At 39.8% G+C, this 27,950-nt stretch overlaps 1 protein-coding gene across 2 annotated transcripts in view; it reads left to right on the forward strand.

Annotated features, from left to right (window-relative positions):
• Positions 1–1,571: 1,571 nt before the first annotated feature.
• SLC24A2 (solute carrier family 24 (sodium/potassium/calcium exchanger), member 2) overlaps positions 1,572–27,950 on the forward strand; it is a 313,314-nt gene continuing 286,935 nt past the window's right edge. For both annotated transcript variants that reach the window (XM_006864468.1, XM_006864469.1), the window contains exon 1: positions 1,572–2,553. In XM_006864468.1, the coding sequence (XP_006864530.1) occupies positions 1,624–2,553 (930 nt within the window). In that variant the 5' untranslated portion in view covers positions 1,572–1,623. The remainder of the gene's footprint in view (positions 2,554–27,950) is intronic.

The raw sequence follows: 27,950 nt of genomic DNA on the forward strand, positions 1-27,950 counted from the left end.
AACAGTATGCAGATGTTTATGGATGGCAGTTTGCTCCTGTCTCCAGAACATTTTAAAATAAACTTAAAATTTTAAATGCTATTTCTCTGCATCTGATATGAGAGGCTTTTTCATTAAAAAGAAGATTCTGGGATCTTAGTTCTGCAGGGGCAAAAAAGGCACTACCTCTGGCAACATGCAACCCTTTCCGAGTAACAGACTAAATGAGGAAAGTTTGCCTACTACTGGAAATTATTTTACTGAACTAAACGGGCATAAAATGAATAACTGTTGGTTGTCAAACACATAGATGTTTCTGGGAGAAATAGCATCATTTACCACTGGGAGATTGTACATAATTTAAAGCAAGATGGACTGGTAGATTTTCAATTATAAAATTTTCAATTTAAAAATTCTCAATTATCAAATTTTTATATTCACTGACATCTACATATAACCCAAAAAGCCCACTGCCACTGAGTTGAGACCATATTTATAGTTCTACTACCCCATAGAATTTTCCAAGATTGTAAATGTTTACAGAAGCAGACTACAGCATCTTTCTCATGCAGAATGGCTGGTGGGTTCAAATAGCCAATGTTTTGGTTAATTGCCCAGTGCTTAACTGACTTCACCACCAGAGCTCCATCACATCTAGATAGTCTACTCCTAATATTGTTGTTATTGAGCTATTGTTAGGTGCTTTCAAATCGATACCAACTCATAGCAACCCATGCGCAATAGAATGATACACTGCCCCGTCCGGTGCCAACCTCACAGTTGTTACTACGTTTGAGCCCATTGCTGCTGCCACTATGCCAATCCATCCAGTTGGGATCTTCCTCTTTTTCTAACCACCCTCCACTTTACCAAACAAGATGTCCTGTTCCAAGGACTGGTCCGTCCTGACAATATGTCTTAAGTATGGGAGATTAAGTCTGGCTTCCAGTGAGCATTCTGGCTGTACTTCTTCCAACACAGATTGGTTTGTTCATGTTGGCAGTCCATGGTACTTATAATATTGCTGCTGTTGTTGTTGTTAAGTGCGTAGTGATCGGTTCCAACTCTTAGTGACCCTAGGGTTTCCGAGCAGCAGCTGGTAGGTTTGAACCATCATCCTTGCGGTTCAAACTGACCTTGCGGTCCAGTGTATTTTCCTGCAGCACCACACCAGGATTCCACTACTAATACTGGATTTACCAAAATGCTTATTTGAGTTTATACATACATGATCACAATGCCTACTCTGTGCTCTATCATATCTTACATGTTTCATACATATATCTTCACTAGTTTGACCCCCAAAGTAAACCTGGGTAGTAGATGCTGTAATTGTCCTCATTTTTCAGATGGGGAAACTGAGGCACAGAGAACCAAAGTAAACTCAAGGTCATACAACTGATAGATAGGATTTTATCATATCTGCAAATTTCTTTTTAGAAAGAAGACATGATTTTATAATTTACTTATTCTTGTTTTTACTTTTCATTTAAGGATAAATGATGAAAAGATTTCCTGTGAAGCATAAGAATCCATTTGTGGGAATGCTCCACACGCACCTTTAACTAGAACGTGAGGACAAATAGGAAAGAATCGTCTGTTTACTGGAGTTTGAAGACATCTGTATCTACCAGAAGATCCAAGATGGATCTCCATCCGAACACTACTACCACATTCCTTGAGAACTGGGGTTTGGATGAGTCACCATCTGGCTGTAGGAGACGTTATAATGTCAGGAAAAAACTGAAGTTCATTAGAATCTTAGGCCTTTTCATGGGCCTGGTGGCCATCAGCACTGTCCCATTTACAATCAGTGCCTTTTCTGAGACAGAGCCACAGAGCACAGGAGAAGCCAATAGTGTAAGTGACCCTAAGGAAGCACATGGTTACCGTCAAAGAACTCTCTTAGATTTAAATGACAAGATTCGGGATTATACACCCCAGCCCCCTCTTCCTCAGGACAGCAAAACTGAGAATACTACAGAGCATGCCCAAGGAGACTACCCAAGAGACATCTTTTCCCTTGAGGACCGAAGGAAAGGAGCCATCATTCTCCATGTCATTGGAATGATCTACATGTTCATAGCCTTAGCCATTGTCTGCGATGAATTCTTTGTCCCCTCTCTGACTGTCATCACTGAAAAGCTGGGCATTTCTGATGATGTGGCTGGAGCCACATTTATGGCTGCGGGGGGTTCAGCCCCAGAACTTTTCACATCTCTCATAGGGGTCTTTATTGCCCACAGCAACGTTGGCATAGGCACGATCGTGGGCTCAGCAGTGTTCAATATCCTCTTTGTTATTGGCATGTGTGCTCTGTTTTCTAGAGAAATCTTAAACCTGACATGGTGGCCACTCTTTCGGGATGTGTCTTTCTACATTGTTGACTTGATCATGCTGATCATTTTTTTCCTGGATAATGTTATTATGTGGTGGGAAAGCTTGCTTCTATTAACATCTTATTTTGCCTATGTGATTTTCATGAAATTCAACGTCCAAGTAGAAAGATGGGTGAAGCAAATGATAAACCGCAATAAAGTCATCAAAGTGACAGCGCCAGAGGCCCAAGAAAAGGTTGGTGGTGGCAGTTGTTTATTTAATGCTCTTCTTGACTATAGCTCTGAATTATGATGGTTTTGAGATCTGAACATTGGGTTGTAGTGGGTAGTCAATTGCATTCTGAAGTTCTGTGATAGTTAGGCTAACATGAGAGTGGAAAAAAATAATTGAGGAGCATTCATGTGGCTGTCTACTAAGTCCCCGAACTTCCTTTTCTGAGTCTGGCATATGTAAATATGAGATGTGTTAGCTTCCCAGATCAGATTCAGCAGTTAACATAGCTATTATTTTCTGGGTATAGGCCTAATGCTTTGGGGAGCAATTTAATTTTTATGTGAAAGTCTGTATGTGCTTACCAAATTAGAGGTCTTTTTTTTAAAGTGGGTATATAACAGTTATCAAAGACCATCTCTTTAAAGATGCTTAGGGAAGAATGTTTGTTCGTGCCACCAGAGTTAAGCCTTTAAATTAACAGTCTGGGACCCATTAGAGTGGCCATGGTCGTTTTCTTGACCCACATGATTTTGCTTCAGGTAGCTGGATTAGGAACTGATTTGAACCACTAGAAACTGAAGCACTGGGTAAAAACCACTGGAAACTGAGTCACTGAACCACTGGAAACTGCAGCTGACTTCTGTAGTGCGAGCGTCCATTTTCTATACCTCCATACACATTACCCCAAGTAATTTTACAGTAGAATGTGAAGCCACTCTAATGACAGTGGCCATTCTGCCATTTAGGTGGGAAAGAAATTGGTAAAGAGCTGAGAAAGCATTGTTCTACAAAACTGTAAATTAATTGTTTTAAAATCATGGAGAAGCAGCATCAAGAAATGTTAGGCTAAGTGTAGTTATACCATTCTGATTTATATCCTAACATTGGAATGTTATCTCTGAATGTGATTTTAAACAGAAAAGCCAAAATACATATGCAAACTCTTCATATCAGCATCTGGAGAAATTCTCATGTGTGCAAAATACAGATGTTTAAGTCGGGGATAGGATATATACATATTTATTTTTCAGAAAGAAAACGAAAAAAAAAAATATTGTATTAACATAGCTAAATGTACATCATGCCTTTATAGTCAAGTGAGACCATTTTTGTAGCAGCCATGAAATGGATGTGAAGTATTGAAGAAAAAGAATTGTCATGTTTCTATTATTATATGCAAAAAAGTAATGTTTTATACTACATTTCCTCAACCACTTTTTTCTCAGTGCATACTTGTTAGAAACTATAGTCAGAAAGATATATACATATACATATTGAGCAAGATACATGGCAAACAAACATCCAGATGTGATGACTAAATATATTTCCTCTGGGCAAAAGACAGAGCTGTCATTGGAGCCTCGCTTACTGCTCCGACTTTGTCAAAAATAGGGCCCTCAAACCCTCTCCTTAAGTCTGACTACTAGTTGGAGTGCTTTGTGTTGAAAATTTGTGTTTATTCTGAATAGAACCATTGTCAGGGTAAAAGCACATTTATTTTCAGAGACAAGGAAATGCCTTGGCTTCTTATAACTATCCTAGGTATATGAAGGGTAAAGTGGAGGGTCAATGAATAAGAGGAAGACCTCCAACAAAAAATGGGCTCAAATACAACAATTGTGAGGATGGTGCAGGACTGGGCAGTGTTTTGTTCTGTTGTATATAGGGTCACTAACAGTTAGAACTGACTCAGCACCTAACAACAACAACAACCACGTAAAAAGTAAGAAGTCTTCTGGGGAACTCAGTACTTTTTAGATATGTTACATGACAGTTGTTGTTGTTATGTGCCATGGAGTCAAACTCCATTAATGTAGACTCGGACATGAGGAAAGATTCTGTTGGCAATATTTATGAAAAAGGAATTTGCACAGCAATGCAGAAGTGTATGTTAAGATTGCAGGGGATTTTATATTCTGCTTTTAGAAAGGAAAAACTGGTTTCATACATTTGGGAAATAACATCTATATGCAGTTTACAAAAATATTTAGTCAATTGAAAATAATTAAAGCAACCCTGACTCAATTGGGGTAACTTAAAAATCAGCAACTCAGAAGATGTACCTTAACAGTTGGTTATTCATGTCAACTTTGTGCTAGACTTCATAATTTCTTTATCTCAAAATGACAGATTTGCCTAGTTTAAAAAGAAAGCAGGTTATATCCATATCTATTCATAATTTCTGATTATTTTTCCAAAAAAGTTTATTGTTTTCTTGTCCTCTTAGTACCAGTTTTAATTTACTCTATTTAATCATTAGTGGTGTTCATTAATTAGAATAAGCTGCAAGGCATCATGGCAATAGAAAATTTTGTATTGTTTTCTGGTATGTCTATGTCTTATTTCATATTATTCAAAAATCACACATTTTTAGATGGACTCTAAACTCACATATTACATAATGATATGTGATTTCCTTCTGGAAATTTCACCTTGACAATTTCACTTTTGAATCACTGCTGGAAAAGATTTTTTTTCAGTAGTCCCAGTCTTGTCAGCTGCCTAATTTCAGAATGTTATGGTGATTTTGCTTCTCGACTACTGACCATGTTGTTGTTGTTAGGTGACGTCATATTGCTTCTGATTCATCACAACCTTTTGCACAAACAAATAAAACACTGCCCGGTCCTGTGCCATTCTCACAATGGTTACGTGTGAGCCAGTGGATACTGCCACTGTGTCAGTTCATTCCCTTGGGGGTCTTCCTCTTTTTTCTGGCTCAGAAAAAAATTTTTTCTCCAAGTGTGATGTCCTTTTCTAGGAACTAGTCTCTCCTAATAACATGTCCATAGTATGAGAGACAAAGTCTTTCCAATCTGAGTTCTAAGGAGGATTCTGGTTATACTTTTCCCAGATTTGTACTTCTTGCAGATTTGTTTGCTCTTCTGGAAGTCCATGGTACCTTTAATGTTCTTCTCCAACACCATAATTCAAAAGCCTCTATTCTTTTACATACTTCCTTACAGATTACCCACCTTTCACATGCATATGAAAGTACCATGGCTTGGGCCAAGCACACTTTAGTCCTCAAACTGGTATCTTTGCTCTTAAACACTTTAAAGAGGTCTGTGTAGCAGATTTGCCTAATATATGTGATTTGATTTCTTGATTTCTGCTTCTATGGGTGTTGATAGTTGATCCAAGCAAAATTTAATCTTTGATAACTTCCATGTTTTCTCCATTTATCATGATGTTATTTATTGGTTCATTTGTGAGGATATTTGTTTTCTTTACATTGAGATGCAACCCATACTGAAGGCTGTAGTCTTTGATCTTTAAAGTCCAACAAACAAGGTGGTATCATCTGCATATTTCAGGTTGTTAATCTCAGGTTGCTCTAATCCTGATGCTTTGTTCTTCTTCATACAACATAATCACTGATCATGAAGTGAACCAAAAAGAAAAAAGTTCTTAAGGATGGTTGACTGGTTTTCTGGTCTGAAGAGTTGGCTTCTGGCTGGGTACCACACTTTCCTACAGACATCAATGTTTCTCACATCATCAGAACACTCAGCAAAAAAGACCCCAAGCAAATGTGGTCTTTCATGGAGGGCCTTATAGAGAGGAATATGCTATACAAGAATTTAAAGAGAGAAATGCTAAGATTGTGATTTATGCAAAGTCACATTAATGTCTGATTTGCACCATTCTGGGGCATTGGAGTTTGAAAAAAGTGATGAAACACATTTTAGATTTTCTTTTGCAAATCCTCAGATGGTTCTTGCTAAAATATTATCAACTCTGCTGGGCTCTGGGCTATGAAATACTCACTTCATGGACTAGTGAAAATCTTAATTTGATCTCTGTCAAGGGTAACTGTAAGTATGAAAAAAATGAATGTGGCTTTCTTTTTCATAGTTAATAGATTCTTTAATTGTTCTATCCAGTGTACAGTATTTATTATTTCCTTTATTGATACTATTAAGGCTCCTTGGTGGCACAGTGATAAAAGTGCTCAGATGCTAACCAAAAAGTCAGCAGTTCAAACTCATCAGCCACCTCATAGGAGAAAGATGTGGAGTCGGCTTCTGTAAAGACTGACTGCCTTAGAAGCGGGGGGAGGCAGTCACAGTCTGTCTGTAGGGAGGCAGTGGGTCTTAGTGATTCCAGTAGACTTCTGAAAAAGTTGTGTAGCCCAGTGAGATCATTCAGAGATCCAGGACTCTGATTCAGGGAGGAACGAGCTTTAATCCCAGTTCTATGATCGGCCCTGTGACCTCAGAGAACTTACTTAAACCCTCTGAGTCTCCGTTTCTTAATTTAGAAAATGACAATCAAAATACCTACTTTATTAAATTGGGGAAATTATGAAATGAACAAATTAATGTGAAGCAGTTGACATAGTTCTTGGCTAATATGAGTTGCTCAATATATGTTAGTTGTCTTTTGCTTTCCCCACTTTAAGTGAAAAGTGAATCACAATGTGAGAATTTCAAAAGATTCTTAGAAGATGGGATTCCGCAGTGAATCTTTGGGCTAAGCAGACCATTGTCTTCCTTGTTGCTGTTGTAGTTCTCATATGCCGCTGAGCTCATTCCAACCCATGGAGCATATGATATTGATCATATTATATTTATAAACTCCCATTCACATACAGTGAATATGTGCATGCCACATACTACCATAAACATCCAAGAAAACATCCAAATGCCTTTGTTGTGTTGTGATTTTATGGTATAGAAGTTTGCTTCAAATAAGTAGGCTTGTTGGCTAGGATTTAGAAATATATGTACCAAGCAGAGATTTTTGTTTCAGATTATTTGTACCTGTAAATTATTTGGGCTTTCTTCTTAAAACTTCTCCATAGCTTATTAGGAATAAATTCAAATCCTATGAGTTTGAAGCAGTTGCGTTTCAGTGGACCCACAGCAGGATCCTGACTGTGTGGGCCCTTTTCTGTGCATGTTGTCATGCTGCTGTGGTGGGTTGTTCTGTTACTGTGTTAGGTAGTCATTGGCCTAGAAAGTAGCTGTCCATGGTATTTAACTTCCTCTTGACTTGACTTTGTAATCTGACGGCAAGCTGTCCCAGTTCTAATGAAGGTACTGTTCTAAATAAAGATGCTTAAAGGAAAATAGTTGAAGAGCCAAACAGCTTAATAATTTATCTGTGCCTGGATTTATGCAGTATGTGTGTTCTGAAAAGCTGTAAACAGAATTTTTGCACTTCAAATTGTTCTTGGTGGAAAGTCAGAATTCAAATAATAGAAATATTTTTCATAAAGTGAAGAGTCTTCTTTTAAGGTGCTAAACCATATAAGTAATTTTATAAACCCAAACGTTTATCCCCAAGCTTGCATAAAAAAACACAGAAAGCATTATCAAAACAATGTTTGTTCCTCTCCAAACCTAGAGTGCCTATTAGTAAAGCTAATACACGAACTTCAAGGAAGGTGAAATTGTTCTTGTAGTAAAAATGAGTCCTGGCATGGCACTGCAGGTTAATACACTGGACTACAAGATCAGTTTGAACTGCAAGGTTGGCAGTTCAAGCTTACCAGTCACTCCTCAGAAACCCTAAACAGGGTCACTATGAGTTGGAACCGACTCAACAGCACTTAACAAGAACAGTAACAATTATTTGATACCCTCAGAAAAGAATTCCTTATCTTTCTCAAAAGAAAGAAACCAAATTCTTAAATTATTAGATGTCTATGAGTGTAGCATGTGAGTTTTTCCAGGTTATAACACGGTAATAGTGTAATAGTTAATTTTGTTTCCCTCTACTTTGATACAGTAGCGCCCAACAACTTTTATGAAAGGTTCCTGGGTGACATAGTTGATTGTACTTAACTAATAGGCTAATTAATGGTTGATGGCTTGAATCCACCCAGTAACACTGCATAAGTGATCTACGTCCATAAAGATTGAAACCCAAAAGCAAAGCCATTGCCATGAGTTGATTCCGACTCATTGCAACCCTATATGACAGAGTTGTTGTCGTTCATAGCGACCCTTTAGAGGGTTTCTGAGGAGCAGCTGGTGGGTTTGAATCACCGACCTTGTGGTTAGCAGTCCAGTGGCTATCCGACAGCACCACACAAGGACTCTATAGAACAGGGTTGTTGTTAAGTGCTGTCGAGTCACTACCAACTTATAGTGACCCTGTATAGGGTTTCAGAGGCGCAGCTGGTGAGTTTGAACCACCAACCTTGCGATTCAAACCCACCTTGTGGTCCAGAGCTTATCCTACATTGCCACATCAGGACTCCTGGATAGAGTTGTTGTTGTTGTTAAGTGCTGTCAAGTCGGTTCTGACTCATAGCGACCCTGTATAGGATTTCCAAGGAGTGCCTGGTGAGCTTGAACTGCCCACCTTGCAGTTCAAACAACCTTGCAGTCCAGGGCATTAATCCACAGTGCCACACCAGGATTCCTAGGACAGAGCAAAACTGCCTATATAATAGGCTTCACAGGGGCTGAAACAACAGTTGTATATGCTGTCAGAGGAGATATGTATGCATGGCTCTCCGGTGGCACAGTGGTTAAGTGATCAGCTTCTAATCAGAAGGTCAGCAGTTCAAATTCATCAGTCTCTCTGAGGGAGAAAAATATGTCAGTCTGCTTCTGTAGAAATTTACAGCTTTGGAAACCCTGTGGGGTCATTTACTCTGTGTACAGGGTGGCTGTGAGACAGAATTGATTCCATGGCTGTGAGTTTTAGTGGGTTGGGAGTGTATCTATGACTAATCTGGACAAATATATGCTAACTGTTCATTAGCTCTCTTAGGATGGCATCATTGAGGTATTCTAGGGAGTCATAGTATGGTGCTGGAGGATAGTTACTGGACTGCTAACTCCCAGGCTGGCACGTCAAACCTACTAGATGCACCTCAGAAACCCCATTCAGGGTTACTATGAGTTGGAACTGACTGGATGGTACAGAACAACAGGGCTATTTTTTATTTTCTTTTTATGTTTTTATGTATTTTTATCATCTTGGACAGTGAGCATATATTATTTTTAATATTTGATAAAGAATCTTACTTAAGAAACAAATATAAAATTTTAAGTGATCTCATAGAGTTTCCTGTTAGAACTGCCTCTGATTTGATTTAATTCAAAAGTGGCTGTTGGTTAGGTTTTTGTTAATGAGGAGCTGTCCTTCAATGGCCCAATTATATTAAGCATTATGTTGTTGTTGTTGTGAAGGGCAATCAAGTTAGTTCCAACCCCTAGCGACCCTGGGTAGGGTTTCCGAGGAGCAGATGGTGAGCTTGAACCACTAACCTTGCAGTTCAAATGGCTTTGCAGTCTGGCACATTAACCCACAGCGCCACACCAGGACTCCTTAAGCATTATAAAAGTATGCAATTAAGTTCCTATATGTACCACTTGTTACATGCATTCTTTTGCCAAATGCACAGTCTGAAACATTAATTTCAGCAACTTGATGAATTTAACAGTCAGAGGAACTCTTCTCAGTATATTATATGTAACATGTTGCATATTATATTTTTAACTCGGAGGAATTAGGGATTTCTCAGATCCCAGACCTCCAAGAAAGCTCAAATTAAATTCAGACGTGACTGTATTTCTTGGGCTTGGAGAGGTAACTACCATCCCCAGTGTTCAAGAGACTGGCTATTTAGAAGCTGCAAATATGAGGCCTGAATTAGGGTGAGATCAGTTCAGAAGACTGTCACCCCTACTCCATAAGTGGAATCCTGAAGGGTTGAACTCACTGTGTGAGTAAGGAAAAAGATCTGCCTAACAAAGGGAAGCACCATGGAGCATGTTTGTTTTGCTCTTGGTTTTGAGTGGCACTGAAAAAGAAAGAAAAGTCTCCCTTCAGAATTTCTAACTAGAGGCTTACATTCCTGTGGGTTTGGAGTTTGAATTCCAGTTACTGTATGGGGGTGGGGGGTGGGGTGGGAGTCAAACATATAGGTTAGAACGGTGCCAGTTTGGTATTGTGCCCAGGCACTGGTGAACCAGTATAGTCTTTTCTGGAGGAATGCACTTTACTTCAGGCCACAACAAATTCCCATAAGTAAATTTCCGAGGAATATGAGTTCAAAAAGTAAAAAACAAAAAATCACTAAATACACAAGGAAACAACTTCACATGATTGAGAATCAATAAAATAACAAAGGCACCTGTAAGAATATTGATACTAGAATGATTAGATATGAAATATAAAATAAGAATACTTAATATGCTTAAATAAAATAAGGCAATAAAACTGTGGAATATATGAAACAAGAAATAGTGAAAATTAACTGTGGAATATATGAAAAAGTGCCAAATAGAATTTCTAGAAATGAAAAACGCAATAATTAGAATTAGAAACTTGTGAACAGGCTTAGGAACAGATTAGGCAAAACTGTAGAGAAAATTAGAAAACTGAAAGGCAGACATAAAGAAATTGCCAGAATGAGAAACACAGAAAGAACAAGATGAGTGGGATTCAAAGATATGGAGAGGAGACTGGTATGGTACAACACTGCATTGTGTTCATACATAACCTGTATATAGGCCAAAAAACAGTTGTGTGGACAGACCATGAGGATACTGTGTGATATGAAATCAGGAAAGATGTGTGTCAGGGTTGTAGCCTTTCACCATGTGTATTCAATCTGTATTGTTGTTGTTAAGTGCTGTCAAGTCCGTTCTGACTTGTAGTAACCCTGTATAGGGTTCCCAAGGAGCAGCTTGTGGGTTTGAACTGCTACCTTGCAGTTAGCAGTCCAGTGCTTATACTATAGTGCCATACCAAGACTCCTAGTGAGCAAATAATTCAAGAAGCTGGACCAAATGAAGAAGAACATAGCATCAGGATTGTCAGAAGACTTGGAACCCACTGGATGGTACTTAACAACAACATTTGTAAGTGACACAATTTTGCTTATTGAAAGGTTTTTCATATGCATGTGAAAGCTGGACAATGAATAAAGAAGACTAAAGAAGAATGGACTCCTTTGTAATACAAGTATTAAATATGCTTATGGCTGCCAGAAGCACAAACAAATCTGTCTTTGGAGAAATACAGCCAGAAAGATCCTGAGAAACAAGAATGGTGAGACTTTGTACTTCAGATATGTCATCAGGAGGGGCCAGTCCCTGGAGAAGGATGTAATACTTTGTAAAATGAGGGTCATCAAAAAAGAGGAAGACCCTCAATGAGATGGAAAGACACAGTGACTGCTATAAGGAACTCAAACATAGGGATGATTGTGAGGGTGACTTAGGATCAGACAGCATTTTGTTTTACTGTACATAGGGTCCCTCTGAGTCAGAACCTACCCAATAGCACCTAACAACAATAAATCAACTTATTCTAGCTGGAAATGATAGAAAGAATGGAAGAAAGATAAAATTGTTGGAATGCACTATTTCTCAAATTCAGAAGGCCCGATGAATCACAAATAGGGTATACCTAATGAAAAAGTCACAACTAGCCAGTGTATTTGTTGTGTGTGCTTGAGTCTGTTCCAACTCCTACTGACCCTGAATAGAATTTCTGAGGTTGTTAATTTCTACAGGAAAAGAAAAATTCATCTTTCGCCCATGGAGTGGCTGGCAGATTCCAATTGCTGGCCTTGTGGCATATCATAAAATAGATGTTGAACTCCTAAAACAAAGATAAAATCTTAAAAGCAGTCATAAAGAAAAGATGGATTTCTTACAAAGGAACAGCATTTATATTGCACTATATATATTATATAGTGATCTTATGAATAAGAAAAATAGAAATAAGACACAGTGAAATTCTATTTTCAAAGTGTTATGAGAAAGTCTTTTTCCACCCATCAAAACTATCTTTCAAGAACAAATATGAAACATAACACTACGCAAATACATTTTAAACAAATAAAATGCAGGAGCATTTATTATTAACAGATTTTTGCTGAAAATTGTACATCAGGAGAAGAGGGGGAAAGCTGAAAAGATCTGGTATGTAAAAAGGAATAAAAGAAAGAAATGTTTTTAAAAAACAAATTTCTTGGCATAGATGAGTGAGTGCCTCAAGCACGTAAATTTGTTGGAAGATTTCAATTTGTGTTCCATCAATTTCTGGAGCCTAATTCTTTATCAATGAATTGGACTTCTTTCTTTAGTACCACTGGCTCTTGATCACATGCTGCCTCTTGAAATGGTTGAACATTGACCATTTCTTTTTGATACAGTGACTGTGTATTCCTTCTGTCTTGTTTTGATGCTTCCTGCATCATTCAGTATTTTGCCCATAGAATCCTTCAATTTTACAAGCAAGGCTTGAATTTTTTCTTCAGTTCTTTCAGCTTGAGAAATGATGAGCATGTTGTGTTCTTCCCTTTTGATTTTCTAACTCCAGGTCTTTGTGCATTTCGTTATAATACCTTGTTTTGTTTCTCAAACTGCCCTTGGAAATTTTCTGTCCAGCTCTTTTACCTTCTCATTTCTTTCATATGCTTTACCATCTCCATACTGAAGAGCAAGTTTCAGCATCTCTTCTGACATCCATTTTGGTCTTTTTCTTCTTTCTTGTCTGCTTTTGTTTTCTACCTGTATGATGTTCTTTATGTCATCCTGCAACTCAAATTAAACATACACATTAACACTTGTAAATCAAACAATCAAAGAACAAACATAGAGTATGTTAAAATAATTAAAAGGAAAAACAGGTAGAGAAAAAATATATGTCTATAAAATGTAAAAATAATTATGAAAAAGAAAAAAGCTCAGAAAAAATAGAAAGTAGTAAATTACATAATGAAAAATCGAAATATAACAATAGTTACAATCAATGTAAATAAACGAAACTTTTTTTTTGAAAAAGGTAATAATTGTCAGACTGAATGAAATACAATGCAGTTATATTCTGTTTACTTGAGATTTACCTAAAGCAAAAGAAAGCTGAAAAATATGAGGATGGAAAATTAAACCAGTCAGATCAGCACTTGTCTCCCCAGCCAGCTGAGAGCAGTTTAACATGACAGTCCCTTTCCTTGTTTTAGTTAAAATTCAAGTCACTGGAAAGGAAGGGAGAAAAAGAAAGTGGTGAGGAGGTAGCAGAAGGATGAAGGAGAGGAGAGAAGGAAGAGAAGAGAGAGGGGAAGAGAGGACCCACACAGTTCAAGGTGTTTCTTACAGGGGTCACCAATGCAGCAATGGGAGCAGTCAAAGGCAATCTAAAATGTGTAATAAAATCCACTCGGCTCTTTTGGGTCTCTCAAAATGTCTCACTCATTCCCTGAACTAAGGCATTAGCAGCAATGGATAGGTTTAAGGGTGGCACAAATAGCTAAGGTCTTGACTACTAGCCAAAAGGTTGACAGCTCAAACCCACCCAGAGCCACACTGGAAGACAAGCTTGGCAATCTCCTTCCAAAAGGTAACAGCCTGAAACTCCCATGGAGCAGTTCTGCTTTGCACACATGACCTCGAATTGACTCATGACAAGTAACAAAAGCAAAACCAAACCTGGTGCTGTTGAGTCAATTTCAACTCCTGGCAACACCACAGGTTACAGAATTGTCCCATAAGGTTCTTTAGCCATTGTGGCACTGTGGTAAAGCGGTAGTTGAGAGGTCAGCTGTTGGACTCCACATCCACTGCTCTGCATGAGAAAGATAGAGCAATGTGCTTTTGTGAAGATGTACAGCCTTGGAAATCCTACAGGGAAGTTCTACTCTGTCCCATGGGGTCAATAGGAATCAGAATCAACTTGATGGAAAAGGGTTTTTTTTTTTTTTGGTTTTATTATTATAATAAAGAAGTCATTTTTATGTAGCTCCTGTATTCCGATATTTATCTACTATAAAAAATTGTAAGGAGGTTCTATGAACTCCAAGCTGGCATTGTGCAGTTCCCAGTGGAAATGGTTTGCGTAGCTGAGTGGTCCCAGAGGGGAAGTGCAGCCCTATAAATAAGGCTGGTGAAAATTCTACCACTACAGAGATTCAAGATGTATGCTTAGAAGTTGGACTTAATGCACTTCTTGAGAAAAATCAAATGTACTCTAGAAAATGGCATTGTGATGTTCAATATGGAGGCATTGTCTGGGTCCAGCTCAAACAGGAAGATGGTAACCTCTGTCCTGTACAGTTTCCATCACCCTGCCTTTTGGTTCCTAGGTAAGTCAGTAATATTGTATGCAGCAGAAATGATACCTAAACTAAAAACAAGAACACACATACACACATAAAAACAGGTTGTTGTTGTTAAGTGCCATTGAGTCCATTTTGACCCATAGCAACCCTGTATAGGCTTTCCGAGGAGTAGCTGGTGAGCTTGAACCACCGACCTTTCAGTTCAAATGACTTTGCAGTCTGGTGCATTAACCCACAGTGCCACAAGAGAGTCCTCAGCAAGGAAAGGGAAGTAAAAAAGGAAAAGGGAAGAAGAAGAAGTGATCTGATAGAAGAATCAAGAGATATGAACGAAGGCCTCCATTTCCTATCAGAGAAATAAAAGTAGCTTTTTGTTTGCATCTTTGACTATGAACTTTTGTGTCTCCCAGTTTCATCATCCAAGATGACAATGAAATAAATTAACTTCAACATTTGCACCTAGCTTTTATGCAGTATAAAAGAAAAAACCGGCCTTTCAACGCTTTGCGTGGATGAAAGAAGTGTATTTTTTAAGTGAACAATGGACTGCACCAGACATAACTTGAAATCCTGTATGTTTATCCTCTGTGTAAACCTATGTTTGAAGTCAATTTAATAACATTTGAACTCTATAATTTGTTCATCAGTAAAGTTAATGCAATAAAATTGAAACTTACTTTTAAAAAATTCTAAGGATCTTTGGTGGTGCAATGGTTAAGCACTTGGCTGCTTACCAAAAGGTGGTGGTTCTTACCCACCTAGCAACTCAGCATGAGAAAGATCCAGTAATCTGCAACCATAAATGTTAGAGTCGAGGAAACACTGCTACTCGGCCACATAGGTGAGCTATGAGTTGAAATGGACTCAATAGCATGTAACAACAACAACGTAAACAATGCTACAGTAAATAGCATTATATGAATTTTCAGGTTTCTTAGTAGCAGGGATTCTGGATCAAATTCTATGAGCTTTTAAAAGTTTCTATCCCATGGCTATACATGGTAGAAGTGAATATTATCATTTTTAATCTTTGCCAGTTTCTTAGGGAACACCTGACATTCGTTGCTTTAATTGGCACTTCTTTGATTCATTGAGAGGTTGAGTTTTGAAAAATATTATTTACTGAGAATTACATTTTTATTTTGTGCGTTGCCTGTTTCCTCTGCCCAGTGTGTCCTTTGTAAAGTCTGCAATGATGTTTCCAGCAAAAATCTCTTACAAACATGTGTGAGAACCACTTACTTTAGCATGTAACTCTCCCCTTATTCCCACAGCTCAATAAAGCCAGGAAGTTTGTGGTTGTATTTTGATGGGTAGTTCTGTGGCTAAGGAATTGGGAGATGAGATTTCAGTCCTGGTACTCTGGCCACATGACCTCTGGGAGGTCTGCGCCTCCCAAGGTCCCTATTTCTTCATGTAACAGCTGAGAACTTTGACCTAGATGACCTAACAGATTGATTTTAGTGTTTCATTTCTGCCCTCAAAGCTCTAATTTGCAACAGTACCCTAGTAAAGTTAAATAGCCATCTAATATATTTCTCTTAAACATAAGTCCAGCTTCTATCCATGTCCCTATCACCAAAACCCCCTTTTCCAAAACAGGAGCTTTGTTGCTTCTGCTGCTGTGTGCTTATATCACAAACCACTTGTGTCGCCCTTTCTGGTACATAACGACCCTGTATCAGATTTCCAAGACTGTAAAGCTTCACAGGAGCAAAACGCGTCATCATTTTCGCTCACAGCGGCTGGTGGATTCGGACTGCTGACCTTGTGGTTTACAGTCCAACGTGTAATCCACTACACTGCTGGGGGTCCTCAACATGGGCTTACTTGTACTGTCACTCAATTGGCTTAATTGGTTTGATTCAGCAATGATTTTAGTTTATCTGTGCAGTGGGAGGTAGCTTTGCCAGAAAGGACAACTTAAATGGGAGAAAGTTGTTTTAAAGTGACTACAGGAAGGAGCTCTGGTAGCACAAATTGGGCTGCGAACCACAAGGTCAGCAGTTCGAAACTACCAGCTGCTCCGCTGGAGAAAGATGAGGCTTTCTGCTCCCGTAAAGACTTACAGCCTCGGAAACCCTGTTCAGGGTTGCTATGGATCGGAACCGATTTGATGGCACTTAACAACAACAGGAAACTGGACCTGCTCAGCATATGTTGCTTCTGGCATTGAGAACTCTCCTTAACAGGTGGCCATGAGTCCTTAAGGTACTACTCATCTGTTGAGTCAAGAGAACAGAGGGATCTGAAATCTGGTACGCCCGAGGTACTGCAAACCAGGTGCTTCCTCACCAGCTCTGTGAGACAGCTAGCTATTTATCACCTCCATCTGCGCATCAGGGGTCTGAGGACCAAAAGACGTAAATGACTTACCCAAACTCTAAATGTGGTATTTAAACTGCACTGCATATGAGACTTCTCTGTGTGACACAGTGGTTTGTGATCTAACCTAAAGATTGGTGGTTCAAAGCCATCCAACAGTTCCACAGAAGAAAAATCTGGCAGTCTTGTCATTGTTGTCAAGTGCCTTCAAATTGGTTCTAACTCATAAGGACCCTGTATAGAGTTTCCGAGGAGCAGTTGGTGAGTTTGAACCACCGGCCTTGGAAATCAACTGAGTTTTAGGTCCAGTGCTTATCCTATAGCACCACACTAGGATTCTATAAAGATTACAGCCCAGAAAACCCTAGGAAGCAGTCCTACACTATAACATATGGGATTGCCATAAGGTCTCATAGACATAAAGACAACAGGCTTGACCTGAGTTTTAAACGGCATTTCTATGTGGGCCTATCTGACTGCATGCTTGCTAGGTCTTGTGTACCTTTGGAGTCTTGCTGTGGCGCTGTGGGTTAATGCACTGGACTGCAAGGTCGGCTTGAACCACAAGGTCATCAGTTGTAGACCTTAGTGTTTCTAAAAGAGCTCTGGTGTCATAGTGGTTTCAGTTCAAATCCACCAGCTGCACCTATGGAGAAAAATGAGGCTGTCTGCTCCTGTAAAACTGTACAGTCTTGAAAATCCTAAAGAGCAGTGCTGGTGTACCCTATAGGGTCGCTGTGAGTCAGAATTGACCCTATGGCAGAGGATTTGGGTCTTGGTTAGTGCTTCTCACATGACAGTTGAGAATAAAAATAAGGCACGCCTCCAAATTAGATTCACATTTTATTTTAGGCTTCATTAAGTCACTCAGTGACTTTCAAATATTTTTGGCAATGACCCTACACTAAGAAGTATATTTTACATCTCAACTCAGTTTGTCACACATACCTACTTGTGTGTACGCATGCAGGCACACACATGTATATGTGTATTTACATACACAATGTAGTAATAACGCCTAAGTATGAGACACTCTTATATTTCCTACATTTTATATTCTCTTAAAAAAATACTCATCTCAATGCCCTAAACTAAATTATGACCCACCAATAGGAGTCTTGGTATGGTGCTGCAGGATAATGCGCTGGACAGCAAGATCTGTGTGAAGTGAAGGGTCGGCGGTTCAAACTTTCCAGCCGGTCCTCGAAAACCCTATACAGAGTCATTATGAATCAGAACTGATTCAATGGCACTTAACAGCAAATAGGTTATGACTTAAGTTTTAAGAAATAATATGTTACTTTTTTTTCTCCCTCTTCTTTCAGCATGGCTGCCCTGTAAAGCTGCACTCATTGATTACTGCAGCAGGGCCCTAAGCAAGGGGATGAGTAGCAGAAATCCAGACACTCCCCGTGTGGGACCGTGGCTGCCTGGAGGAAGGAGGACCTTTTCTTAATCTGACCAAGGTGCCCTTTGGATGGATGATGGCCTTGCTTCTTACTCCTATCTTCTTTCATAACTGACTTTTTAGCATTTCAGATTCACAGGGATCACTGCAGGAAGACCCACTGGCACTAAGTCAATCCTGACTCATAGCCACTCATAGGTTTCTGAGACTGTAAATCTTTACAGAAGCAAATATCCTCTTCTTTCTCCCACAGAGCGGCTGATGAGTTTGAACTGCCAACTTTGCAGTCCAGTGCCTAACCCACAGCACCACCAGGGCTCCTTACAGGGATCATTGTGCACACTGTCTAGTTGGTACTGACTCACAGCAACCCTGTATAGGGTTTCTCAGAGTGGCTGGGCGATTTTGATTATGGACCTTGTGGTTAAATCTAGTGTTTATCCTATAGTGCCACACCAGGGCTTTGTTGTTGTTGTTAAGTGTTGTAGAGTCAGGTTCTGACCCATAGTGACCCTGTATAGGGTTTCCGAGGAGCAGCTGGTGAGCTTGGGCTCTACATACATGTAAATTGGGGCTACTTTTCTTGTTTGGGCCTACTGGGGTCACTTGGAGCTGGAGCCACATTTCATTGTAGCCTCCTTCCCAAGCACACACACCATCTGTCTCCACTTGGGTGCTTCTGTCCTTCTGACCAGTGCAGAAACCTTAGATGCCAAGCACCACCAGGCTCTGACATAGACTGATGGCAGGGTACAGGAGGCACGGATCACAGCATGATATTCTTGCTGAGCATCGATGCATCCTTGATTCCTGATGAGCTTGTCATCGGGTGGAAAAGAAACGTGGGTGAAACATGGAGGTTATGAAATCAGACAGAAGCAGAACCTTGACAAAGAGGCCAAAGCTTCATTTGAATTAGGTTGGCTTCCTTGTTATGAGGGACTGAATTTGTAAACCAAATGATGTGGATGCGGTTCTTCTGCTGGTTAAAAACTTGTGGTTTGGGAAAGGATCTGGGCACCGGGCCATGTTTAATATCATCTTTCTAGCTTTAAAGCATGGATTCAGTATAGTACACTGTCAGGAACCAAGAATGGAGAGATGGGGTCTTTTCATCTCACTGTCTTGCTGTGTACTCTGGAACAAGCACTTCACCACAAGTAATTATCTTTGAAAATGAAGGGGCTAATTTATCTCCAAGGAATCCTGGTACTGCATTGGTTAAGTGCTAGATTGCAAACCTGTCTAGAGGCTCCTCAGGAAAAAGACATAGCAATATGCTTCTGCAAAGTTTACAGCCATGAAAACCCTATAGGTTAGGTTCTATTGAGTTGGTTCCAACTCATAGTGACCCTACACACACAGAACAAAACACTGCCCATTTCTGCGCCATTCTCACAATTGTTATATTTGAGCTTATTGCTGCTACAACTGTGTCAATTCATCTTGTTGGGGGTGGGGGTGGGGTGGGGAATGTCTTTCTCTTTTTCACTGGCCATCCATTTTAGCAAGCATGACATACTTCTCCAGGGACTAGTACCTCCTAATAACATGCCCAAATATGATAGATGAAGTCTCACCAACCTGGCTCCTAAGGAGGATTCTAATTGTACTTCTTCCAACATAGATTTTTCTGTGTTTTTGAAAGTACATGGTAATTTTAATATTCTTCTTCAACACCGTAATTCAAATGCATAAATTATTCTATGATCCTAATTATTCATTGTCCAACTTTTACATGCATATGAGATTATTTAAAATACCATGGCTTGGGTCAGGTGCACCTTAGTCCTTAAGCTGACATCTTTGCTCTTCAACACTCTGTAAAGAGGTCTTGTACAGCAGATTTGCCTAATGTAATATGTCATTTGGTTTCTTGACTGCTGTTTCCATGAATGTTGGTCATGGATCCAAGTAAAATGAAATCTTTGACCACTTTAATCTTTTCTCCATTTATCATGATGATATTTATTGGTACAGTTGTGAGGATTTTTGGTTTTTTTACATTTAGGTACAATCCATACTGAAGGCTATAGTCTTTAATCTTCATAAATATCTTAAATTATCTTCACTTTCAGCAAGCAAGTTTGTATCATCTACATATCACAGGTTGTTAATGAGTCTTCCTCCAATCTTGATGCCACATTCTTCTTCATATAATCCAGCTTCTTGTATGATTTACTCATCATACAGATTGAATAAGTATGGTGAAAGGATACAACCCTGACACACATCTTTCCAGATTTTAAACCACCCAATATCTCCTTGTTCTGTTCTATCAATTGCCTCTTGGTCTATGTACAAGTTCCTCATGAGTACAATTAAGTGTTCTGGAATACCCAATCTTCACAATGTTATCCTTAGTTAGGTATGATCTGCAAAGTCACAAGTCTTTGCATCATCAATAAAGTATAAACAAATGTCTTTCTGGTATTCGCTACTTTCAGCCAAGATCCATTTGACATCAGCACTGATATCCCGAGATCCACATCATCTGGATTCAGCCTGAATTCTGGCAGTTCTCTGACAATACATAGTTACAACCTTTTTTTAATTACCTTCAGCACAATTTTACTGGTATGTGATATTGATGATATTGTTCAATGATTTCCACATTCCAATGGGAGTGAGCACAAATATGGTTACCTTCTAATGGGATTGCCAGGTAGCTGTCTTCCAACTTTTTTGGCATGGATGAATGAGCACATCCAATGCTATAGCAGTTTGTTGAAAGATTTAAATTTGTATTTCATTAGTTCCTTGAGCCTTGCTTTTTGCCAATGCTTTCAGTGTACCTTGGACTTCCCCCTTCAGTACCATTAGTTCTTGATCATATGCTACCTTTTGAAATGGCTGAACATTAAACATTACTTTTGGTACAGTGACTTTTGGACAGCATTCCTTCCATTTTATTTTGATGTTTTCTGCATCATTCAATATTTTTGTCTTTAGAATCCTTCAGTATTTCAAGTTGAAGCTTGAATTTTTTTCTTCTGCTCTTTCAACTTGAGAAATACTCAGTATGTTCTTCCCTTCTGCTTTTCTAACTCCAGGTTTTTGCACATTTCATGATAATACTTTACTTTCTCTTTTCAAGCTGCCCTTTGAAATCTTCTGTTCAGCTCTTTTATTTCCTCATTTCTTCCAGTCACTTTATCTTCTCTATGATCATGAGTAAGCTTGAGAGTCTCTTCTGACATCCATTTTTGCCTTTTCTTTCTTTCATGTCTTTTCAATGACCTTTTGCTTTCTTCTTGTTTCTTGATATCATCCCACAACTCTCTGGTCTTCAGTCATTAGTGTCTAACGCATCAAATCCCTTCTTGAGATGGTCTTTCAATGTGCAGTGCCTAAAGTAATGGAAATGGTTCAACATATATTTGATGCCTATCAAGTGGCAGAAAAAAATGAAACCAACTTAGCCTGGTTGTAGGTGGGAGGCAGGTAACTGAAGGTGAGATCTCTATTTCTACTTGAAACCCACTTCCAAATCAATGTCAAACATGTCCTCAAAGAGAAAGATATTTACAGAGCACCAGCAACCAAACATCAGTTGCCCTAGCCACTAGAAAAGTCTGAGTTGGTTTCATTTTTTCTGGAAGCTGCGATTTTGTTTTCTGCGAGGGAGCCAAATGGCTAAGGGTTAAACACCCACTGCCGTTGAACTGATTCCCACTCATAGTGACCTCATGTGCATCATAAGATTTCCTTGGGACTTGATTGCCAGGTTGTTTTCCTGCAGAGGGCTTGAGTGGGTTTCAGTGGCCATTCTTTTCATTAGCAGCTGAGTGCCATGGAGCCACCAGGACTTGTGGGTTAAGGGTTACAAGATTGGAATTATTTAGGCTTCTGATAGAGTGTGTTTTTTCAAGTTGTGTTATCTTAAGTTACTTAACCATTCTGGGTTTATGTTATATTATGCGTGAATTAAGAATTGTAGAGTTTCCCTTACATGGAGGCTGTGAATTTTCAATGAGATTGCACAAGAAGAGTGTAGAGCCCAGTAAGGGCCTTCCCCTCCTGCCCACAGAGCTGCCCAACTCCTAGTCCCTTTCCATTAATATTGACCTGCGCTCCCTGCACCCTGCCTCTCTCTCCCCACTCTCTGTTCTCCACCTCATTTTTCAGGACCTCCCCTTACAACCTATGTCCTCTTCTCTTTTCTTTCCATGCAATCAATAAGTCCCAAGGAGTAGCCAGGTCCTTGATATCCCGCCTCCAACCTGTGTTCCCTTGGTTCTTGCAGAAGATTAAGAGAGCAGTTAGCTTTAAGTGTAAAACAGGAAATTCTCTTGACCCCTTCTCTCACTATGCTATAACTATTCTTCGATCATGAATATTTAACCTTTTGCTATTGATTTATCCATTCAGGCATGGCTATGCCTTATATTAATTCATCCACACCTGTGTTTTCTGCCTTGGAATGAACTTCTCCTACACATTATTGATACTCAGTGGCTGACTGGGTGTCAGGGGTAGAAGGTCAAAGGGCACTTAATACTTTAAGAAGCTGGTTATGATGGTGATGAGTCTTCATAATAAAAGTCTGGGTCTAAGTCAGTCATAAAATAAGGTCAATTCTGTATTAAAGTCAAGTTGCAAATAACAAATTCCTACTTTAGACCTTTGCTGTTGTTGTTAAGTGCCATTGAGTCCATTTTGACCCATAGCAACCCTGTATAGGCTTTCCGAGGAGTAGCTGGTGAGCTTGAACCACCGACCTTTCAGTTCAAATGACTTTGCAGTCTGGTGCATTAACCCACAGTGCCACAAGAGAGTCCTCAGCAAGGAAAGGGAAGTAAAAAAGGAAAAGGGAAGAAGAAGAAGTGATCTGATAGAAGAATCAAGAGATATGAACGAAGGCCTCCATTTCCTATCAGAGAAATAAAAGTAGCTTTTTGTTTGCATCTTTGACTATGAACTTTTGTGTCTCCCAGTTTCATCATCCAAGATGACAATGAAATAAATTAACTTCAACATTTGCACCTAGCTTTTATGCAGTATAAAAGAAAAAACCGGCCTTTCAACGCTTTGCGTGGATGAAAGAAGTGTATTTTTTAAGTGAACAATGGACTGCACCAGACATAACTTGAAATCCTGTATGTTTATCCTCTGTGTAAACCTATGTTTGAAGTCAATTTAATAACATTTGAACTCTATAATTTGTTCATCAGTAAAGTTAATGCAATAAAATTGAAACTTACTTTTAAAAAATTCTAAGGATCTTTGGTGGTGCAATGGTTAAGCACTTGGCTGCTTACCAAAAGGTGGTGGTTCTTACCCACCTAGCAACTCAGCATGAGAAAGATCCAGTAATCTGCAACCATAAATGTTAGAGTCGAGGAAACACTGCTACTCGGCCACATAGGTGAGCTATGAGTTGAAATGGACTCAATAGCATGTAACAACAACAACGTAAACAATGCTACAGTAAATAGCATTATATGAATTTTCAGGTTTCTTAGTAGCAGGGATTCTGGATCAAATTCTATGAGCTTTTAAAAGTTTCTATCCCATGGCTATACATGGTAGAAGTGAATATTATCATTTTTAATCTTTGCCAGTTTCTTAGGGAACACCTGACATTCGTTGCTTTAATTGGCACTTCTTTGATTCATTGAGAGGTTGAGTTTTGAAAAATATTATTTACTGAGAATTACATTTTTATTTTGTGCGTTGCCTGTTTCCTCTGCCCAGTGTGTCCTTTGTAAAGTCTGCAATGATGTTTCCAGCAAAAATCTCTTACAAACATGTGTGAGAACCACTTACTTTAGCATGTAACTCTCCCCTTATTCCCACAGCTCAATAAAGCCAGGAAGTTTGTGGTTGTATTTTGATGGGTAGTTCTGTGGCTAAGGAATTGGGAGATGAGATTTCAGTCCTGGTACTCTGGCCACATGACCTCTGGGAGGTCTGCGCCTCCCAAGGTCCCTATTTCTTCATGTAACAGCTGAGAACTTTGACCTAGATGACCTAACAGATTGATTTTAGTGTTTCATTTCTGCCCTCAAAGCTCTAATTTGCAACAGTACCCTAGTAAAGTTAAATAGCCATCTAATATATTTCTCTTAAACATAAGTCCAGCTTCTATCCATGTCCCTATCACCAAAACCCCCTTTTCCAAAACAGGAGCTTTGTTGCTTCTGCTGCTGTGTGCTTATATCACAAACCACTTGTGTCGCCCTTTCTGGTACATAACGACCCTGTATCAGATTTCCAAGACTGTAAAGCTTCACAGGAGCAAAACGCGTCATCATTTTCGCTCACAGCGGCTGGTGGATTCGGACTGCTGACCTTGTGGTTTACAGTCCAACGTGTAATCCACTACACTGCTGGGGGTCCTCAACATGGGCTTACTTGTACTGTCACTCAATTGGCTTAATTGGTTTGATTCAGCAATGATTTTAGTTTATCTGTGCAGTGGGAGGTAGCTTTGCCAGAAAGGACAACTTAAATGGGAGAAAGTTGTTTTAAAGTGACTACAGGAAGGAGCTCTGGTAGCACAAATTGGGCTGCGAACCACAAGGTCAGCAGTTCGAAACTACCAGCTGCTCCGCTGGAGAAAGATGAGGCTTTCTGCTCCCGTAAAGACTTACAGCCTCGGAAACCCTGTTCAGGGTTGCTATGGATCGGAACCGATTTGATGGCACTTAACAACAACAGGAAACTGGACCTGCTCAGCATATGTTGCTTCTGGCATTGAGAACTCTCCTTAACAGGTGGCCATGAGTCCTTAAGGTACTACTCATCTGTTGAGTCAAGAGAACAGAGGGATCTGAAATCTGGTACGCCCGAGGTACTGCAAACCAGGTGCTTCCTCACCAGCTCTGTGAGACAGCTAGCTATTTATCACCTCCATCTGCGCATCAGGGGTCTGAGGACCAAAAGACGTAAATGACTTACCCAAACTCTAAATGTGGTATTTAAACTGCACTGCATATGAGACTTCTCTGTGTGACACAGTGGTTTGTGATCTAACCTAAAGATTGGTGGTTCAAAGCCATCCAACAGTTCCACAGAAGAAAAATCTGGCAGTCTTGTCATTGTTGTCAAGTGCCTTCAAATTGGTTCTAACTCATAAGGACCCTGTATAGAGTTTCCGAGGAGCAGTTGGTGAGTTTGAACCACCGGCCTTGGAAATCAACTGAGTTTTAGGTCCAGTGCTTATCCTATAGCACCACACTAGGATTCTATAAAGATTACAGCCCAGAAAACCCTAGGAAGCAGTCCTACACTATAACATATGGGATTGCCATAAGGTCTCATAGACATAAAGACAACAGGCTTGACCTGAGTTTTAAACGGCATTTCTATGTGGGCCTATCTGACTGCATGCTTGCTAGGTCTTGTGTACCTTTGGAGTCTTGCTGTGGCGCTGTGGGTTAATGCACTGGACTGCAAGGTCGGCTTGAACCACAAGGTCATCAGTTGTAGACCTTAGTGTTTCTAAAAGAGCTCTGGTGTCATAGTGGTTTCAGTTCAAATCCACCAGCTGCACCTATGGAGAAAAATGAGGCTGTCTGCTCCTGTAAAACTGTACAGTCTTGAAAATCCTAAAGAGCAGTGCTGGTGTACCCTATAGGGTCGCTGTGAGTCAGAATTGACCCTATGGCAGAGGATTTGGGTCTTGGTTAGTGCTTCTCACATGACAGTTGAGAATAAAAATAAGGCACGCCTCCAAATTAGATTCACATTTTATTTTAGGCTTCATTAAGTCACTCAGTGACTTTCAAATATTTTTGGCAATGACCCTACACTAAGAAGTATATTTTACATCTCAACTCAGTTTGTCACACATACCTACTTGTGTGTACGCATGCAGGCACACACATGTATATGTGTATTTACATACACAATGTAGTAATAACGCCTAAGTATGAGACACTCTTATATTTCCTACATTTTATATTCTCTTAAAAAAATACTCATCTCAATGCCCTAAACTAAATTATGACCCACCAATAGGAGTCTTGGTATGGTGCTGCAGGATAATGCGCTGGACAGCAAGATCTGTGTGAAGTGAAGGGTCGGCGGTTCAAACTTTCCAGCCGGTCCTCGAAAACCCTATACAGAGTCATTATGAATCAGAACTGATTCAATGGCACTTAACAGCAAATAGGTTATGACTTAAGTTTTAAGAAATAATATGTTACTTTTTTTTCTCCCTCTTCTTTCAGCATGGCTGCCCTGTAAAGCTGCACTCATTGATTACTGCAGCAGGGCCCTAAGCAAGGGGATGAGTAGCAGAAATCCAGACACTCCCCGTGTGGGACCGTGGCTGCCTGGAGGAAGGAGGACCTTTTCTTAATCTGACCAAGGTGCCCTTTGGATGGATGATGGCCTTGCTTCTTACTCCTATCTTCTTTCATAACTGACTTTTTAGCATTTCAGATTCACAGGGATCACTGCAGGAAGACCCACTGGCACTAAGTCAATCCTGACTCATAGCCACTCATAGGTTTCTGAGACTGTAAATCTTTACAGAAGCAAATATCCTCTTCTTTCTCCCACAGAGCGGCTGATGAGTTTGAACTGCCAACTTTGCAGTCCAGTGCCTAACCCACAGCACCACCAGGGCTCCTTACAGGGATCATTGTGCACACTGTCTAGTTGGTACTGACTCACAGCAACCCTGTATAGGGTTTCTCAGAGTGGCTGGGCGATTTTGATTATGGACCTTGTGGTTAAATCTAGTGTTTATCCTATAGTGCCACACCAGGGCTTTGTTGTTGTTGTTAAGTGTTGTAGAGTCAGGTTCTGACCCATAGTGACCCTGTATAGGGTTTCCGAGGAGCAGCTGGTGAGCTTGGGCTCTACATACATGTAAATTGGGGCTACTTTTCTTGTTTGGGCCTACTGGGGTCACTTGGAGCTGGAGCCACATTTCATTGTAGCCTCCTTCCCAAGCACACACACCATCTGTCTCCACTTGGGTGCTTCTGTCCTTCTGACCAGTGCAGAAACCTTAGATGCCAAGCACCACCAGGCTCTGACATAGACTGATGGCAGGGTACAGGAGGCACGGATCACAGCATGATATTCTTGCTGAGCATCGATGCATCCTTGATTCCTGATGAGCTTGTCATCGGGTGGAAAAGAAACGTGGGTGAAACATGGAGGTTATGAAATCAGACAGAAGCAGAACCTTGACAAAGAGGCCAAAGCTTCATTTGAATTAGGTTGGCTTCCTTGTTATGAGGGACTGAATTTGTAAACCAAATGATGTGGATGCGGTTCTTCTGCTGGTTAAAAACTTGTGGTTTGGGAAAGGATCTGGGCACCGGGCCATGTTTAATATCATCTTTCTAGCTTTAAAGCATGGATTCAGTATAGTACACTGTCAGGAACCAAGAATGGAGAGATGGGGTCTTTTCATCTCACTGTCTTGCTGTGTACTCTGGAACAAGCACTTCACCACAAGTAATTATCTTTGAAAATGAAGGGGCTAATTTATCTCCAAGGAATCCTGGTACTGCATTGGTTAAGTGCTAGATTGCAAACCTGTCTAGAGGCTCCTCAGGAAAAAGACATAGCAATATGCTTCTGCAAAGTTTACAGCCATGAAAACCCTATAGGTTAGGTTCTATTGAGTTGGTTCCAACTCATAGTGACCCTACACACACAGAACAAAACACTGCCCATTTCTGCGCC

This window comes from Chrysochloris asiatica, unplaced genomic scaffold (assembly GCF_000296735.1).
Source record: "Chrysochloris asiatica unplaced genomic scaffold, ChrAsi1.0 scaffold00065, whole genome shotgun sequence".
In the NCBI taxonomy this organism is placed as follows: domain Eukaryota; kingdom Metazoa; phylum Chordata; class Mammalia; order Afrosoricida; family Chrysochloridae; genus Chrysochloris; species Chrysochloris asiatica.